General features: G+C 47.7%; 3 protein-coding genes across 4 annotated transcripts in view; 2 read left to right on the top strand and 1 right to left on the bottom strand.

Annotated features, from left to right (window-relative positions):
- The window catches only part of itih2 (inter-alpha-trypsin inhibitor heavy chain 2), an 11,976-nt gene extending 6,060 nt beyond the window's left edge, over positions 1-5,916 (top strand). The window contains exons 12-21 of the mRNA XM_080537890.1: positions 942-1,123; positions 1,358-1,543; positions 1,873-2,012; positions 2,310-2,482; positions 3,180-3,320; positions 3,583-3,696; positions 3,908-4,103; positions 4,628-4,800; positions 5,437-5,548; positions 5,691-5,916. Coding sequence (XP_080394016.1) covers positions 942-1,123; positions 1,358-1,543; positions 1,873-2,012; positions 2,310-2,482; positions 3,180-3,320; positions 3,583-3,696; positions 3,908-4,103; positions 4,628-4,800; positions 5,437-5,548; positions 5,691-5,838 — 1,565 coding nt within the window. The 3' untranslated portion in view covers positions 5,839-5,916. The remainder of the gene's footprint in view (positions 1-941; positions 1,124-1,357; positions 1,544-1,872; positions 2,013-2,309; positions 2,483-3,179; positions 3,321-3,582; positions 3,697-3,907; positions 4,104-4,627; positions 4,801-5,436; positions 5,549-5,690) is intronic.
- On the bottom strand, positions 5,910-11,025 carry kin (Kin17 DNA and RNA binding protein). Its single transcript, XM_080537891.1, has 12 exons — positions 10,829-11,025; positions 10,645-10,739; positions 9,712-9,755; positions 9,480-9,602; positions 9,194-9,378; positions 9,015-9,063; positions 8,461-8,518; positions 8,007-8,124; positions 7,676-7,795; positions 7,378-7,477; positions 6,950-7,050; positions 5,910-6,695 (listed from the first exon to the last, which is right to left on the bottom strand). Exons 1-12 carry the CDS (start codon positions 10,940-10,942, stop codon positions 6,627-6,629), a joined length of 1,176 nt encoding a protein of 391 aa, XP_080394017.1. The 5' UTR covers positions 10,943-11,025; the 3' UTR covers positions 5,910-6,626.
- Positions 11,026-11,186: 161 nt separating this feature from the next.
- Positions 11,187-17,500, top strand: part of atp5f1c (ATP synthase F1 subunit gamma) — a gene marked incomplete at its 3' end in the record, with an annotated part of 6,805 nt that continues 491 nt past the window's right edge. The window contains exons 1-8 of one of the 2 annotated variants that reach the window (XM_080538706.1): positions 11,187-11,261; positions 11,804-11,838; positions 11,973-12,104; positions 12,330-12,534; positions 14,297-14,440; positions 14,626-14,690; positions 14,833-14,988; positions 15,303-15,399. In XM_080538706.1, the coding sequence (XP_080394832.1) occupies positions 11,221-11,261; positions 11,804-11,838; positions 11,973-12,104; positions 12,330-12,534; positions 14,297-14,440; positions 14,626-14,690; positions 14,833-14,988; positions 15,303-15,399 (875 nt within the window). In that variant the 5' untranslated portion in view covers positions 11,187-11,220. Of the gene's footprint in view, positions 11,262-11,803; positions 11,839-11,972; positions 12,105-12,329; positions 12,535-14,296; positions 14,441-14,625; positions 14,691-14,832; positions 14,989-15,302; positions 15,404-17,500 lie in introns of those variants that run through there. The other variant, XM_080538707.1, reaches the window with a different exon arrangement.

Here is a 17,500-nt window from a genome sequence, read left to right as displayed (position 1 = left end):
CATCATCACAACACTATCAAAACACCATGACAACACCATGACAACACCATGACAACACCATGACAACGCCATGACAACATCATCACAACATCATCACAACACTATCAAAACACCATGACAACACCATGACAACACCATGACAACACCATGACAACACCATGACAACATCATCACAACACCATGACAACACCATGACAACATCATCACAACACTATCACAACACCATGACAACACCATGACAACGCCATGACAACACCATGACAACGTCATCACAACACTATCACAACACCATGACAACACCATGACAACACCATGACAACACCATGACAACGCCATGACAACATCATCACAACACTATCACAACACCATGACAACACCATGACAACACCATGACAACACCATGACAACACCATGACAATGGCATGACAACGCCATGACAACATCATTACAACACTATCACAACACCATGACAACACCATGACAACACCATGACAACATTATCACAACACTATCACAACACCATGACAACACCATGACAACACCATGACAACGCCATGACAACACCATGACAACACCATGACAACGCCATGACAACGCCATGACAACACCATGACAACGCCATGACAACACCATGACAACACCATGACAACGCCATGACAACACCATGACAACGCCATGACAACACCATGACAACACCATCACAACACCATGACAACGCCATGACAACACCATGACAACACCATCATAACACCATGACAACGCCATGACAACACCATGACAACACCATGACAACACCATGACAACACCATGACAACACCATCCTAACCACATATCCTTTACTACTAACTATACACATGTTCCCCCTCATATCATCATCATCATCATCATCATCATCCCATCTCTCTCTCTCTCTCTCTCTCTCCATCTCTCCATCTCCGTAGGGGAGATTAAGCTCAGCGTGATCCAGAAGAACGTGAAGCGGGTCATGAGGGAGGAGTTCTCTCTCTTCTCATTGGGCATCGGCTTCGACGTGGACTACGACTTCCTGGAACGCATCGCCATGGAGAACAGGGGCTTGGCCCAGAGGATCTACGCCAGCCACGACGCCTCAGAGCAGCTACGGGTAAGACCACCCCCACCCCCCGCCCCACCGCTCCCCCGGCCCCTGACACAGCACACATGTCGTCCCCTATAAAACATCCCAAACTGACCAACCCGCCCAGCCTCAATGACCTACTACCTCAACTCACCTCTCTTCGCCTCCATCCCTGTATAATATCTCTCTCCTGCCCTTCTGTCTGTCTCTCTCCTGCCCCGCCCCCCCCCCCCCCCCTTCCCCTTCTCCTCCTCTCTCCAGAGTTTCTACAGCCAGGTGTCCAACCCCCTGCTGAGGAAGATCACCGTGCAGTTCCCCGAGGCCTCGGTGTCTGACGTCACTCAGAACCACTTCGACAAGTTCTTCAGCGGCTCGGAGCTGGTGGTGGCCGGGAAGGTGCAGCCCTCTGAGTCCACCACGCTGACCAGCTTCACCACCGCCTCCGCCGTGAGTGACACACACACGCACGCGCGCACACACACACACACACACACACAAACACACACACGCACGTGCACACGCTTACAGGCATACACACACACACACACACACACACGCACACACACACACACACACACACGTGCACACTTACAGGTACACACACACACACACACACACACACACAGGTAAGCACGCGCACGGAGACATGCGAGCACGTCAGCACACACTAACATATATATACACACACACACACACCAAACCGTGTCCCATTCTTCCTCTCCCCCGCCCCCCCCCCCCCCCCCCCCGCCCCCCCACACCCGCCCCCTCCCCCCCAGGCCCTACTGGACCTCACCCTGGAGACAGAGGCAGACTGCCTGGAGCTGGACACAGCGCTGTCCCACCAGCAGCACTCCTTCACGGGCTTCGCCAGGCAGATGTGGGCCTACATCACTGTCAACCAGCTGCTGGCTGAGAGGTGAGAGAGAGAGAGAGAGAGAGAGAGAGAGAGAGAGAGAGAGAGAGACGGGGAGGGATCACGCTAGAACCCAACCTGGAGGGAGAAGAACAGAAGAGACACACGAAACCGAGCGACTCCCTCTCCGTTCGCCTGGAGAAAGACGTGGAGACAGGAAGGACAGAGGGCACGGTCGTTCAGCATCCAGACGTCCTAGTTTCTTTTCGATAGGCCTAGGTCATAGGTCATAGGTCCGGAACGTTTTCGAAGCATTTCTTTGAGGTGTGTTGGTTTGTGTTTGTGTTCCCTCCCTGCCAGGTCCCTGGCCCCCACGGCATCCAAGAAGAGGAAGATCACCCAGAGGATCCTCACCCTGGCCGTGGAGCACCAGTTCGTCACGCCCTTCACCGCCATGCTGGTGGAGAGCGAGGAGGCCAAGGAGAGGCTGCTCGCCGACTCCCCCAAGGACCCCAAACACGGCTGCTGCTCAGGTGCCTGGGAGGGGGTGGGGGCAGCCTCAGGTGTGGAGGGGGTGGGAGGGGGAGGGGGGGCAGCCTCAGGTGTGGAGGGGGTGGGAGGGGGAGGGGCAGCCTCAGGTGTGGAGGGGTGGGAGGGGGGGGGCAGCCTCAGGTGTGGAGGGGTGGGAGGGGGGGGGGGGGCAGCCTCAGGTGTGGAGGGGGTGGGAGGGGGGGGGGGGGGCAGCCTCAGGTGTGGAGGGGGTGGGAGGGGGAGGGGCAGCCTCAGGTGTGGAGGGGTGGGAGGGGGGGGGGCAGCCTCAGGTGTGGAGGGGAGGGGGGGGGGGGCAGCCTCAGGTGTGGAGGGGGGGGGGAGGGGGGGGGGGGCAGCCTCAGGTGTGGAGGGGGTGGGAGGGGGGGGGGGGGGGCAGTGGAGGGGGTGGGAGGGGGGGGGGGGGGCAGCCTCAGGTGTGGAGGGGGTGGGAGGGGGGGGGGGGGGCAGCCTCCAGCTGGGGTTCTCTATCTGTCACCTTACTGCTTATCTAGCCAACCTAGTGTTGGGTTAGTGTATTAGAGAAGAGTGCTGTGCTTTGAGATCTGATCTATTGCATCTCTGACGCATCTCTGACATGTGTGTGTGTCTGTGTGTGTGTGTGTGTGTGTGTGTGTGTGTGTGTGTGTGTGTGTATGTGTGTGTGTGTGTGTGTGTGTGTGTGTGTGTGTGTGTGTGTAGGGTCTGGAGGAGCAGGAGCCGCCTTTGGAGGGAGGCCCTCCGTGCAGCAGCTGGTCTACAGCCAGCCCCCCTGGGTACAGATGACCACACCTGCCCCCCCCAGTCAGGCTGCAGGGTCCCTCCCTGACCACATCACCATAGGTACCTCAACACACACACACACACACTCACACACACACACACACACACACACACACACTCACACACACACACACACACACACACACACACACACACACACACACACACACACCTCCATACACACCTCCATTTTAACCCTAATCTTACTGTATTATACAACGCTATTCCCATCAGAGATTGTGATTATTGTATTATCTGGTGTGTTACCACGGAAACAGATTGTGTGCGTGTGTGTGTGTGTGTGTGTTTTCCTGACACACAGTGGAGAACGACCCTCACTTCATCATCCACCTGCCCAAAACCAACATGGACGTCTGCTTCAACATCAACTCCCAGCCCGGACACATCCTCAATCTGGTGTCAGACCCTGGCACAGGTACAGCTCTGTCATCACCTGTGTGTGTGTGTGTGTGTGTGTGTGTGTGTGTGTGTGTGTGTGTGTGTGGTCCAGTTGTTTGTTTGTTTGTTTTTTAGGATCCCCATTAGCTAATGCTAATGACATTAGCTAGTCTTCCTGGGGTCCGATAGACTTGACAGACCGCCCCCCCCCCCCCCCCCCCCCCTCTCTCTCTCTCTGTGTTCTGCAGGTGTGGTGGTCAACGGTCAGCTGGTGGGTTCTAAGGGGGAGAAGGAGAACCAGAACACGTACTTCGGGGCCGTGTCCGTGGCGTACCTGCCTGAGGGGCTCCTGGTGGAGGTCAGCACCGCCCAGATAGACGTGACGGACGGACAGAACAACCACTCCTTCACCTGGGGGGCCACGGCCGACATCACCCAGGGCAGGTAGGACCCCCCCTTCCCCTCCCCAACACACAGGCATGCATACACACACACATGCATGCATATACACACACACACACACAGGCATGCATACACACACATGCATTCATATACACACACACGCACACACACACACACAGGCATGCATACACACACATATACATACATACATATACACACACACACACATATACACACACACACATACACACATATACACACACACACATACACACACACATATACATACATACACACACACACATACATACACACACACACACACACACACACACACACACACAGACATATACACACACACATACACACACACACACACATAATATGTATATTATACACACACACACACACACACACAGACACACACACACACACACACACACACACACATACACACATATACACACACATACACACACACACACACACACACACACACACACACATACCCACCCCAATGTGTCAGATCATGGGTCTTTTTTTTCTTCGTTTCCTGTTTTTTGTAGAGTGAAGATCTCCATCGTGAAGAAGACCCGCGTCACAGTGACGATCAACGGGAACATCTCTGTGATGGTGATGCTGCACCGCGTGTGGAAGAAGCACCCGGTCAACGTGGACTACCTGGGGCTCTACGTCCCCAACGACAACCTGTACTCCTCCCTGGCCCACGGCCTCATAGGTGGGCCTCCACTCTGACCTGAGTGCAGGGTTGCCAGATGGGGCGGGGTTTTATTTTATTTTACAAACATCATTGGCAACAGACATAGACAGTTTAGGGGACAGGAGATGGGCACCTGCCCAATAGTAATTAGCGGTTTTCTGACAATATAGGTTTTGGGCTGGTTTTAGGTGGATTTAGCGGTTTTTAGACTGTGGTTAGGCTGGAAATTGTCAATCCTATCTGGCAACCCTGCCTGAGTGCTACTCTGAAGTACTCTGGCGTTACTTTAGCGTTACTCCAACATTAGAAATAAAATGCATAGAAATACTGCAAATACTACCCTGATCACGAATGCTGGGACACTGTACCCATCATACTATACTCTGACCTTTGTGTGTGTGTGTGTGTCTGTGTGTATGTGTGTGTTTATGTGTGTGTATATATGTGTGTGTGTGTGTGTTTATGTGTGTGTATATGTGTGTGTTTATGTGTGTGTATGTGTGTGTGTTTATGTGTGTGTGTGTGTGTGTGTGTGTGTGTGTGTGTGTTTATGTGTGTGTTTATGTGTGTGTGTTTATGTGTGTGTGTGTGTGTGAGTGTGTGTGTTTATGAGTGTGTGTTTATGTGTGTGTTTGTGTGTGTGTGACCTCTCAGGTCAGTTTGCCCAGGAGCCTGCGGTGAGGGTGTATGACGTCCATGAGGGAGCTGACCCGCTGAAGAAGGAGGCCACCATGGAGGTGAAGGGTAACACACTGGCCGTCACCCGGTAAGAGCGCACACACACACACACACACACACACACACTGTTGGATTTCATATGAACAGAAATAACATGAAGGGATGTGGCTGTAATACGTGTGTGTGTGTGTGTGTGTGTGTGTGTGTGTGTGTGTGTGTGTGTGTAACAGGGGCTGGCAGAAGGACTATAGGCAGGATAAGACGCAGGGCTCGGATGTGTTCTGCTGGTTCATCCACAACAGTGGGAAAGGCTTCATCGACGGCCATTATACCAACTACATCGTCCCGCAACTCGACAGCATCCTTCCACGTCTCTAAGTGTCCAATCACAAGGCTCACATGGGTCATGTGACCCAGACAGTCAGAGACAGGTTATTTTTTGGATATAGTATTCGAGAGGAACTGGAGGGGTGCGCATGCACACACACACACACACACACATACACACACACACACAGAGGCAGACAGACAGACAAACAAATAACTAGTACTGCTACAGCCACTACCCTATTATCTGTTTTTATATCACATTTGGGTTAATCCATATTAATTGAAAACTCTCTTTATACAACTATAATTATGAGTAGTATCCTTTACAGGTTTCAAGTAGCAGTGTGCACTGATTCAGAATTACAATTTATGTCAATACACTGCTAGCTTATATACATATAATAGCATCACTGAAACTTTATAGCCAAGTTGTCTTTATAATCCAGACGTTGATTTCATGTCACAGATTTAGACTGTTGTTTTCCTCAGATATTCCAATTGTATACCCAGATTTCCTCTCACGCAATCAATGTATGAAACCAACTCATAGTTCACTTGTGTTTTACTTTATTTAAGAAGAAGAATGCAAGTTTATTGTCAAGAACCATTTGAATAAAAATACAAAATAAACCAAAAATACATTTTCTTTTAATGTCATGGCTCAGATGACACAGATATGACATGGTAGCTCCACAGTGTTGTATTCTGGGATATTTACAGGTGCTGTGGAGTCCATAGAGAAGTGACTCTGACACGGTAGAGTCTCTCAGCCAATGGGCTCCTCTCTGAGGTGGAGGTGGGGTGGATACGCTTCGTCATAGGTCAGGTTTGAGAGATTAACTGTCAGCCATTTTGGAGAAATCCTCGTACGCGATCCCCTCCACTGTCTTCCCTTTCAATCGGCCCTGAGGAGGAAAAACATCCATGGATTAAAAAATGTTTATTAGCATGCTAATATTTGCTATGGATTAGCAAAAGTTAACAACGTTAACAACATCTATAAAGCTACAAATATAAAGCTTTAGTGCAAATACAGTGGGTAAAAAATAAACAGTGAACCGTAAAAAAAACGGCAAACCCTCCATCCTCAGGGTCTCTCGCTAACAATCTAGATCAACGATGCACAGGAAGCCATTTTGTGCTTTTTTTTGTCCCTTACCGAGTCGAGTGTGAGAGTGGCGCTGAACGTCTTCTCGTTGATGGAGTCCAGTAAGGCCTCTGTGTCTTTGTACTGTCCGTTCAGAACCAGGACCCGTTTACCTGAAGGACAGAGGAGTAGAGCGAGAGAGTGAGACCGCTGGGCAGGACAGTGCACAAAAAAAACGGCTCATTGTAATGCATGGAATGCAATCAGGAATGGTATCAAAGACACGTTCCTCCGGTTTTGACCTCCACTGATGTACAACCAAAACTACAGGTGCTGGATAGTGGATATACAGTACACAGTATTTACACCATCAGACGCTCCTACTCAAATGCAGAAACACGTGAAAGAGTTTAGTCTTAAATAAGACAGACAGACCCAAAACAGGAAGTCCACTTCCTCGGTGGTAAAGGTGTGTGTAAGCATGGAGGCCGGGTTTTTACCTGGTGCAGGGATGACTGTCTCCACGTGGCTCTGGTCCAGTTTCAGTTTGTCCCCAGAGGGGATCATCTTCACGAATGCTGTGTATTTATTCTGCACCTCCTACAGCACGGAACACACACACACACACACACACGCACACACACACACACACACACACACACACACAACCGTTCAACACACACAGACTGCAGACCCACCACTCAAGATGTTGTTCCTCTGTTTCGCTTTGTCCGCAACATTTTCCCTTTCACAAACACCTAACGGGGGGATAATAAACCGTCACTGTGTGTAGCGCACCTTGATGACTCCTTTCTTCTTGTGGTACTTCTCCCCCAGTCTCTTGGTGGTGATCTTGACCACGATGCCAGGATACAGCCAGTGGTCCACTCTCACAGACTTCTTCTTCTTCTCCTCCATCTGAGCCAAACACAACAACACACAAATATTTTGAGGCGACAGGCGCGCATGCACACACACACACACACACACACACGCACATGCGCGTGCGCATACACACACACACACACACACACACACACACACACACGCACACGCACACGCACACGCACACGCACACACCCACGACAGTCTGCACAATCACAGGGAAGGACATGAAACGTCTCCGTACCTCCATGATTTCATCCAGAGCCGATTTCTTCTTCTTCTTCTCTTTGGCCTCCGAGCTGGTGGACACATCTTTCCTCTTCACCGAGGCAGCCAATAAGGCACTAGGACCCAACGCAGCACTAAAGGAGGAGAGGCCGCATCATATCATCACCACAGCATGAAGAAATACAAAGTGACCGTATTAAACCTGCCCGCAAAGACTAAATTGATGGGGTGGGGGCGCCTGGGTGACGTAGCTCACTAAGGCGCATACCACGTCATCGCAGGGTCCCTGGTTCGATTCCGGCCATCGACCTATCCTGCATGTCATCCCTCTTCTCTCTCTTACCCATCCTTCCTGTCAATCTCTACTGTCTCTATCCCAATAAAGCAGAAATGCCCTAAAAATATGTACAAATAATAAAATAAAATAAACTGTGAACATGCTTAAGGAACTTCAGAGAAGGTTCCAGTACCTTGCTTTAGAAGGGCCAGGCGCAGAGGAGCAGGAGGCCTTGGCCATATTAAAGGCAACTGAAAGAGGAATCAAAAACATTATCACATGGCAATTTTTCCATTTTCACCATTTAGCAGACGCTTTTATCCAAAGTGACTTACGATTAGAGATTACAGGTAGGGCTTTCACACCGGCAAAGAACCGTGCCGGTTCGCGTTCGCGTTTGGGAGCCTCCGAACGTTGGCGCTGTCTGGCGAACGAGCCCGTTCGAGCGGGCTCGTTCGCCAGACAGCGCCAACGTTCGGAGGTTTCCGAACGCAAACGCGAACCGGCACGGTTCTTTGCCGGTGTGAAAGCCCTAAGGAACAGTCACCCTGGAGTAACTGAGGGCTAAGTGCCTTACTCAAGGGCACACTAGTGGTGGTGTTCCCCAGGTGGGATTTGAACTTGTGACCTTGAGTCCAGCTCACTATCCACTAGGCCACCACTACCCCAGAGAATGAGTGACCAGAGGACATCACTATGTACAGTCCTTGTGGAGTGGCACGCGAGCGAGTTCTCACACACACTTACTTTTCTCGTCTTCACTCTCTCGCTTTAACTCTGTGAAAACAGGTTCTTCCTGAAAGACAAAAACAGAGAAACGGTCAACAATGTTTTACTCTTGTTGTGGCAAACATGGCTCTGTTCCTAAAAGGTCCCCCGTGAGGCAGACGGTGTCTTAGTTCCTCCTGGCCTGAGGTGGCGCTCACCTCTGGCTCCTTCCCCACGCGGCCACGGCGGACCTGCTCCTCGATGAACATGGCGCCCCGCTCCTGGTCGTCCAGGTCCTGCTTCTTCTTCCTCTCCAGCTCCTCTTGCCGGCGGATGGTCTCCGGGTCGCGGTCGATGTACTGCACGTACCAGCCTTTGGGGGTCTCGTCTACTTTACACCAACCTAGTGGGGCACCATACACACCACGGTCAGCGATAAGAGATATTCACACAAGCGTACCTGGCATAAGACATCTGTTCTTAAGTCTCTCAGTGTGAACGTGCCTTCTTTCCCCAGCCACTTGGTGAAGTCGGTGAGTGTCTCCCATTGGGTGGAGTTCATATGGACGTGCTCCCTGTCGCTGATGTATTCGTTATAGACGATGTTGTTGTGTACTCGTTTGGTGCCTAGAAAAAAAGAGTTAAGTATCAGAAATAACATCCTTCATAAAGTATTTAATATCCGTTTACGGTAATGACATGTGATGGGGACTGCTTGAGAGAAAGCGGATCTTACCAAATCGCCTTTTGATCAGCTCCAGAAAGTCATTCTTGAATTCCCTTTGTGAAAGATGAAAGACGAAACAAAAACGGTTAGATGTATTGCAGAATTATACAACAGTTAGTTCCGACCAAGTAATTTGATTGGACAAGAGGCATTCCATGAGTGCTGATATACAGTATAACAGCACTGGGACTTTTAACTATATGTATCACTCCGAAATAACCGTTAATATCAAAGTAGCTAGCCTGCAGATGCTTGTGTTCAGGTTACTAGGCAACAGTCCAGTTGCGGAACAATTTTTTGTTGGAGTCAAAATAAATGATTAAATAACTCCGCCGCACAGATGTTCTACTAAATGACCGTTAATTAGACTACATGTTTGTGTTCAGGTTACTAGGCAACAGCCAATTTGAAGTTCAGTTGCGGAACTATTTTTTGTTTATTTTTATGATTAAATAAACAAATCAGAATCTGTTGTCGCTCATTACCGTTAACTAATAAATCGCGCTGTAGAACTGTTGTATAAAAGCAATATCACACATGCTGTTATACTGAATATCTGCAGAACTAGGTCGTGATGAGGGTGAGACTGCACTTTGGTTCAGCTGCTGCTGCATGTAAATGTGCTATATAATTAAAGTTGACTTGACTTGAGACGTCTTGAGACGTGACATTCAACCTGTTTAGGCTTTCTGACCGTTCAACAACTCGTGAGCTTAGAATTCTAAGGTTCTATCTCCGTTTAGGGTAGTTCAGAGATATTGAGCGTCAAAGTTTTTACATTCCATTATGTTCTGTGAGATGGAACCTTTGTATTTTATGAATTACTGACTCAAAAATGTCAACATTTTAAAAATAACACCACACAGGCATTAATAAACACCTAATAATGGATCAGATGGAAATGGAGATAGAACCTTATAATTCTAACGTCAACAGACTCACGTTGAGAAGGCGTCCATGAACTGGTTGGGGTCCTCCGAGGCCAGCAGCAGCTGTCTCTGGTGGGACTCGGACATACAGTGACATTTGAAGCCATTCTGTGGGACAACAGAGGGACACAGATCTCAAACAACACTGTAAATAAGATGCACACCAAAAGACGGTTGGTAGTTTCACAAGCGCTCACCTCATCGCGACATTGTTTCTGACACATCTGACAATACCATCGCAACTTTTGTAGACCTTTCGCTTTGATCCGATTACCGATGGCTTTCGGACTCAGAAAATCGGCTTTCCCCATTTCAATAACCTGTTTGTCTACATACAAACGCGCGACCAAAATGTTAATAATAATCTAACTTTCCAAAGCCAACTCAAACACGTTTCGGTGTTATTGTGTGTTTCACTGTGCTGAGCTCGTAAAAAAAAAAAAAAACGGTTTCCTGGAGTACATACGTCACGATTTCACGTGTACTTCGGGAAACAACGCGAGGTTTTGGAACAACCGTCGATATTTTAGCTGTATACTTTGCGCCTGCGCAGTCCAGCCTGTCTGACCTTCATCCAAACGAATCGACCATGTTTGCCAGGACCAGCGCGGCGGTGTTCCTCCCACAATGGTAAGGCTTTATTAGCTAATATAACACATATTTAACAATACCATTATATGTGCAATTCGCATTGGTAACTGAACATATCGGATAATGCGGCTGTTACTGGTTGAGAAAGACAGTATTATAACGCAAGGGCGTGCTAACCTGTAGGCCGCAGTGTGGTGCACAGAGGCTCAAGTTCAGCCTGGCTAGGCTGACATTTAGATAAGCTGTCATGTCATTGTGTTTTTGACAGTTAGCCAATATTGGATAAATGGTAATGTACTGCAAATAATACAATACACAGGTTGGACAATGTTTTCATGAACATCAGTGGTGTTAATGTTGCATATCAGATAGCTAGAGCTAACTGTTAGCATCCTACCAGTACAGTCAGACATAGGGTTGTGCTGGCACAAAATGTACTTAGCAACCCTGTTAGATTTGTCATTTGATATTGATCTGAATGTTTTATTGGCCTCTGTTATATTGTCAACATATGTTTGGTGACTTGCTTTGTCAATGACAATGTTGCTAGCTAATCCGCTGAATGGATTGTGTGTTTGCAGTGGGCAGGTCAGGAACATGGCTACCTTGAAGGACAGTAAGTATTCGACGTGCTAGCTCTCTTTGTATTGAATAACTACTGACTAAGTGCTCTATGTATTTTTTTAGTTTAACACACTTTTGGTGTTTAGAGAGAATCAATTCATGTGTTTTTTCCTGTCCCATTTCTAGTCACCATCCGGTTGAAGTCCATCAAAAATATCCAGAAGATCACCAAGTCCATGAAGATGGTGGCAGCTGCCAAGTACGCCCGTGCCGAGAGGCAGCTGAAACCCGCCCGCGTCTACGGGTCCAGTGCTGTGGGTGCGTTGGTGTGCTCTGCTTGACGATTATTATTAGGGGAATGGAGGGATAACGTATGACAATGGTGTCTTTGTACTTACACTACATTGGGCTATGGTGTGAAACTGTTCATTAACGGGTTATTCGCTTTTGACTGGCGTGTTACATGTCTGTTCATCGGACATCCTTCTGTGACCTTTAGCCAGTTAACGACAACAAACTTGTGTGTCTCTGTCTGTCTTCCAGCCCTGTATGAGAAGGCAGAGATCAAAACAGAGGAGAAGGCCAACAAGCACGTGCTCATCGGCGTGTCATCTGACCGTGGTCTCTGTGGAGCCGTCCACTCCAACGTGGCCAAGTTCATTAAGGCCGAGATCGCTAACCTCACCGCTGCTGGCAAGGAGGTCGTGGTGGTCAGCGTGGGAGACAAGCTGAGGGGCATCTTGGACAGGTACAGATAAGACAGCCACCTGAGGTGTATGTATGATGCCCTCTGCAGCAGGGCCAGGGTCAGTGCCTTCACTTTGACTGGATTAGCAATGGGCCTACTTATCCTGGGCCTGACAGTCAATGGACTGCACTTTAGGGGTGGGACGATTAGAAAATGTCGTCACGATTATCGTGGGCAAAATAATCGCGATCCACGATATTATCACGAGAATTAAAAAAATAAATAAAATAAAAAATGTTGTTGTATTTTTAGGACATTTTAAGTCAGTAATTCAAATTCAGATTCTAGTGGCATATCTCTGGCCATAATCCGGGTCCTTAATGTGGTATATGAGGTCAAAATCCTAAGTATGACAAAAATGGCTCAAATAGCCCCAGCCCTCTAAGGGTTAAGAAAGAGCAATTCCTTTTCGGCCAATCAGCACCTTTCATTAACGTACCCAAGGAAGTTTAAAGAACGCACTCCCAGTGTTGCCAACTTCCAGAGCCCCTTGGCGACTTAATTAGTCAAAAGCGACCAGCGACAAATCTAACTTCCTTTTCTGGTCATTTGGGGAATTACTGTAAAGCATCTAACATATCCTGTATTCCACGGTTCACGTTACAACCGAGCTCAGGAGAGACGAGTAGGGATACAGTCTATGGCGAGCGAGGGTTGCCGTCTCCTCTCTCCCTCAACACTCACTCCCGCGGCCAGTCTGATAGCAGCCGCGGGGAGCGTGCCGTTGTTCCCCGGGTCCTCGCAGGGGGTTCGGGCAAAGTTCGGGAAATAACGGACGGTTGTCATGTGTTTATACAGCATGGATGTTATGTGCCTAATGCCTTTGATCACACTTGCTACTTGCCGCTTTCATAATTGTATTTAGCCTATAGCACAAGTCATGCATTGAATGTAACCTCAAGTGCTGAACAGTATTAAGTAAACCACAATATATTTGCTAAAGCTTCGGGGCGACCGTGCCTTTTGCAGCCATAGACTGTCACTGCCTGGTAATAACAAGGAAGGCCAATGACAGTATCCCGTCTAAATACGTTACCTAGTGACTGACTGACAAGGCTGACTTGACAGTAACGTTACCCATGCAGGCTGAACAATAGCGCGAGACAAGTTCTGTGAGGATATTCGCGCGCGGCTCATGTGAGGAATTGCAATTATATTACAGTAACAGTCGCTAACTTGACTGCAAAAGTAATGTAGACTACGCTGAAAAATAGCGCCAGACATTTGTTAAACACAGTTTATTCATAACATACGATTATGACGATTATTCAAATAATTACAATTCTCCACGATTAAGTTATCGCGGGTGTTTTTATCGCGATTAACGATAAAAACGATAATCGTCCCATCCCTACTGCACTTACATAGCACCTTTATCCAAAGCACTTTACAATGGCCTCTCATTCACCCATTCACACATTCACACACACCAATGGCGGCAAGCTACCATGCAAGTTGCCGGCCCGCTCATCGGGAACAATTTAGGGGTTCAGTGTCTTGCCCAAGGACACCTCGACACGTGGACGGACAGGAGGAGGCAGGGATCGAACCGCCGACCTCATTAGACCTCTGCTCGACCTCCTGAGCCACGGCCGCCCCTCTAGGCTAGATTTATTCAGAGGCGGTGCTATATCCCATTTCAGAAGCCCGCTAAACGGGTGTCACATGATCAATAAAAAAGAGCGTTCACACACAAAAATCCCAGTTGCTGTATTGTTTGCTTCTCAACCCGAGGGTCATATTCCTTTTCCCCCCCACCCAGGACTCATCGTAAGCACTTTCTGCTCAACTGCAAGGAGATTGGCCGCAAGCCCCCCACCTTCGGCGACGCTTCCATCGTCGCCACTGAACTGCTGAACTCAGGCTACGAGTTTGACCAGGGCTCCGTGGTGTACAACAGATTCAGGTACGGCCTCGCCCTCGACAGTATTGGTGGACGAGTGACAACAAAGCTAGGCTGGGAAGGTTGACCCACCCAAATAGGAGGAACTGTACTTCACGGGTGCCCCTATTGCTATCCTCCAAGGTCAATAGCCCATTATCACAGTAAGTGTTGAACTAATGTCCTTTTTTTTTTTATCCCTCCTACAGGTCTGTGATCTCGTACAAGACTGATAACAAGCCTGTGTTCTCCGTCGATTCCATTGCTAATGCAGGTATTGACGTTGTCCTCGAGTTCAACTGAATGCTAGATGGAATGCTAATAGATATGACAATGCTATATCCGTACGTGATTTAAAATTGCCACACACAATGACTGACGCATGGGTCTTCCCCCCCCGGATCTTCTTCTCCCAGAGAGCATGGGCATCTATGATGACATTGATGCTGATGTGCTGAGGAACTACCAGGAGTTTGCCTTGGTCAACATCATCTTCTTTGGCATGAAGGAGTCTACCACCAGTGAGCAGAGTGCCAGGATGACCGCTATGGACAGCGCCAGCAACAACGCCAGTGAGCCTTCATCACTGCTGCCACCGTCATCATGTTTATTAGTCCATGTCTTCTTCGTAACCTCATATTATGCATTATGACACGTCAGCTGTCACGGGGACCACCTGGGGGAACACTATTTAGCTTCACTTGTTATCATCTCTTCATCTGTGTGATTGGTAGATTGATGTTGTGAGACTGTAATAACCGTTCATGATCATTGTCTTCTAATGTGTTTGTCAGGTTTGTATGCATGCTCTGTGATGGCTGTGTTCCTCATCCATACTAAACATTTCTCTCTCTCTCTCTCTCTCTCTTCTCCTCTCTCTCTCCAGCTGAGATGATTGACAAGCTGACCCTCACCTTCAATCGCACCAGGCAGGCTGTCATCACCAAGGAGCTCATTGAGATCATCTCTGGAGCTGCTGCCCTGTAAGTACTGTTCTGGCTCTCAGCCTCTTGTCACAACGGTGCTCTCTACTTAATTTGTTTTGGTTTTCTGTCTTTCTCCCTTTCATAATTTGTCTTACATGAATATCTCTCTAGTAGGGCTGCACGATTTGGGCAAGAAAATCGAATTGCGATTATTTGGACAGATATTGCGATTGCGATTTAATTTGCGTTTTTTTTTTTTTTTTTAAAGCCACCCAACAGACGTTTTTGTAAAGTGTGGCCATATCTCCGGCTAGGAAGGTCGTATCAACGTGCAGTTTGTTTGTACGTCTTCAGGGGACTGAGGAGAATTGGCTCCCTCCTCTAGCACCCCCACAGACCGAGCTATGAGTGAAAGAACTAAACTTACATTGGGTTGCTTTAAAGTCAAGCTTCAGATTAAAACATGTGATGGGGCATTACTAACCTGACTCAGATGGTTTGTTTCACACAACCATCTAGGAAAGCTTCATTGGAAGCTGTTTGGAAAAGGGCAGGTACTTTCAAAAATACTTGGCAGGTGATTGGATGAATCTGTCTATCATGGGCTAATTTCAGAGAGCATTACCACATGATACCATCAACCTGTTAACTGCTCTAATTCTAATGCTAGGATGAGAACTTAAAATATATTAATTGGAACAACATATGTATGTATGTTTTTTTTTAAACAGCTGCCATTTTGTTTCTCTCAACAAGTGTAAAAAATAAAACAATTCCAATATGAAAATAAAATAGGACCTTTCTACAAACAAGGTTATTTAATTATGGCAAAGGAGCAGCATCTAAATATTGCACATACTGCAATCAAGTGATAATAAAAATGTCCAGTAAAAAAGAATAGGTCCTTTCTGTAAACATTTAAATAGATAAAGCAGGAAAGTATACCGTTTGCCGGCAACTCTTCAACTCGTCGTTGTAATGTATGAAGCACGGTGAGACTGAGATACGGCTCGGTCGTCCTGCCCGACAGATTGGTTGTTGTTGTTGCATAGTACTCGACATTTTTCAGCTCCGTCTCAAGTGTCTTCCTACATTCCGTATGTACGTTTCTGGGATGGCCGCATGATTAAAGTACGTGCGGGATGGAATCACATTATCTTTTATCCAGCGTTTGGATGAGTTTTTTAAACCCTTTTCATACGGCGTAACAGCCACAAACGACTCTAAAACTCTTGTTTGCTTAACGTTAGACTGGGCTACGGGACTTTCACTCAACTCTCCTTTTCTGACCGCACACTCGTCATAGAGCTGCCTGTTGTACTTTTTCAAGTGCTGATACAGGTTTGTGGTGTTGCCTCTGGATGTAGCGACTGTTCCACGACAGGTCGTGCACAACACCTGTTTTTGTTGCACATCAGTCGTCCTAAACCCGAAATACTTCCATCCAACAGAAGTGCTGCTTTTCTTCGGGACTAAATCGTCCAACGTTGCTTCTGGTTCTGCTGAAGCCATTTATCCACCATGAATGTTGCTAGCTACCGAAACGTGGGCGTTTCACGTGCGATGTTGTTGTTGTGCGTGTGCGTTCATTGACGTTGAATCCGACGCGCTGTATGACGCATCCCAAATCGCAGGCAAATCGCAGGCTTTGCGATTAGCTAATCGCATCATTTCAAATCGCGATTTCGATTTAAAATCGATTAATCGTGCAGCCCTACTCTCTAGTTATCTTCCCCATAACCATTCATAACCAACCCTTCCTCAACTCTGCATGTCTCATTCAATTGTAATTTAATTTCTGTGTAAATCATGTTTCATTCCATACTAATATTGCTCTTTGACCTAATGTACCCCACCCACTCTTGCTGCCTTTTATCAGGACTTGAAGCATGTCTTAACAATGGAGGTAACATGTCTGAGGACAGGCCGTATGGGTGTGCCGATCATGTTATACTTGTACTTATTATTTAGAGATGGAAAGGAGTCCTCTCTGGATAATATAGAACAATGATTGGGTGATTTAATGTATCTGCGGTTTGCCCAAAATATATGAAATATATCAACGTACTCTTTGTGTGAGTACTTGGCACACCCCAGCAGACAGTAGTCACAACATAGGAGAACATTGTTCTTTGCTGAAATATGCTGGAGACCTGCC

Source organism: Nansenia antarctica, assembly GCF_963989245.1.
Source record: "Nansenia antarctica genome assembly, chromosome: 8".
In the NCBI taxonomy this organism is placed as follows: Eukaryota; Metazoa; Chordata; class Actinopteri; order Argentiniformes; family Microstomatidae; genus Nansenia; species Nansenia antarctica.
This window is presented reverse-complemented; position numbering and strand designations above follow the sequence as displayed.

Bases quoted from the DNA above. Each gene is read 5' to 3' on its own strand.
- kin (XM_080537891.1), bottom strand. From the start codon at position 10,942: ATGGGGAAAGCCGATTTTCTGAGTCCGAAAGCCATCGGTAATCGGATC. The intron at 9,756-10,644 runs GTGAGTCTGTTG...TCTTTCACAAAG, and splicing joins TTCATGGACGCCTTCTCAAC to GGAATTCAAGAATGACTTTC. The intron at 8,519-9,014 runs GTAAGTGTGTGT...TTCCTCTTTCAG, and splicing joins AGAGAGTGAAGACGAGAAAA to TTGCCTTTAATATGGCCAAG.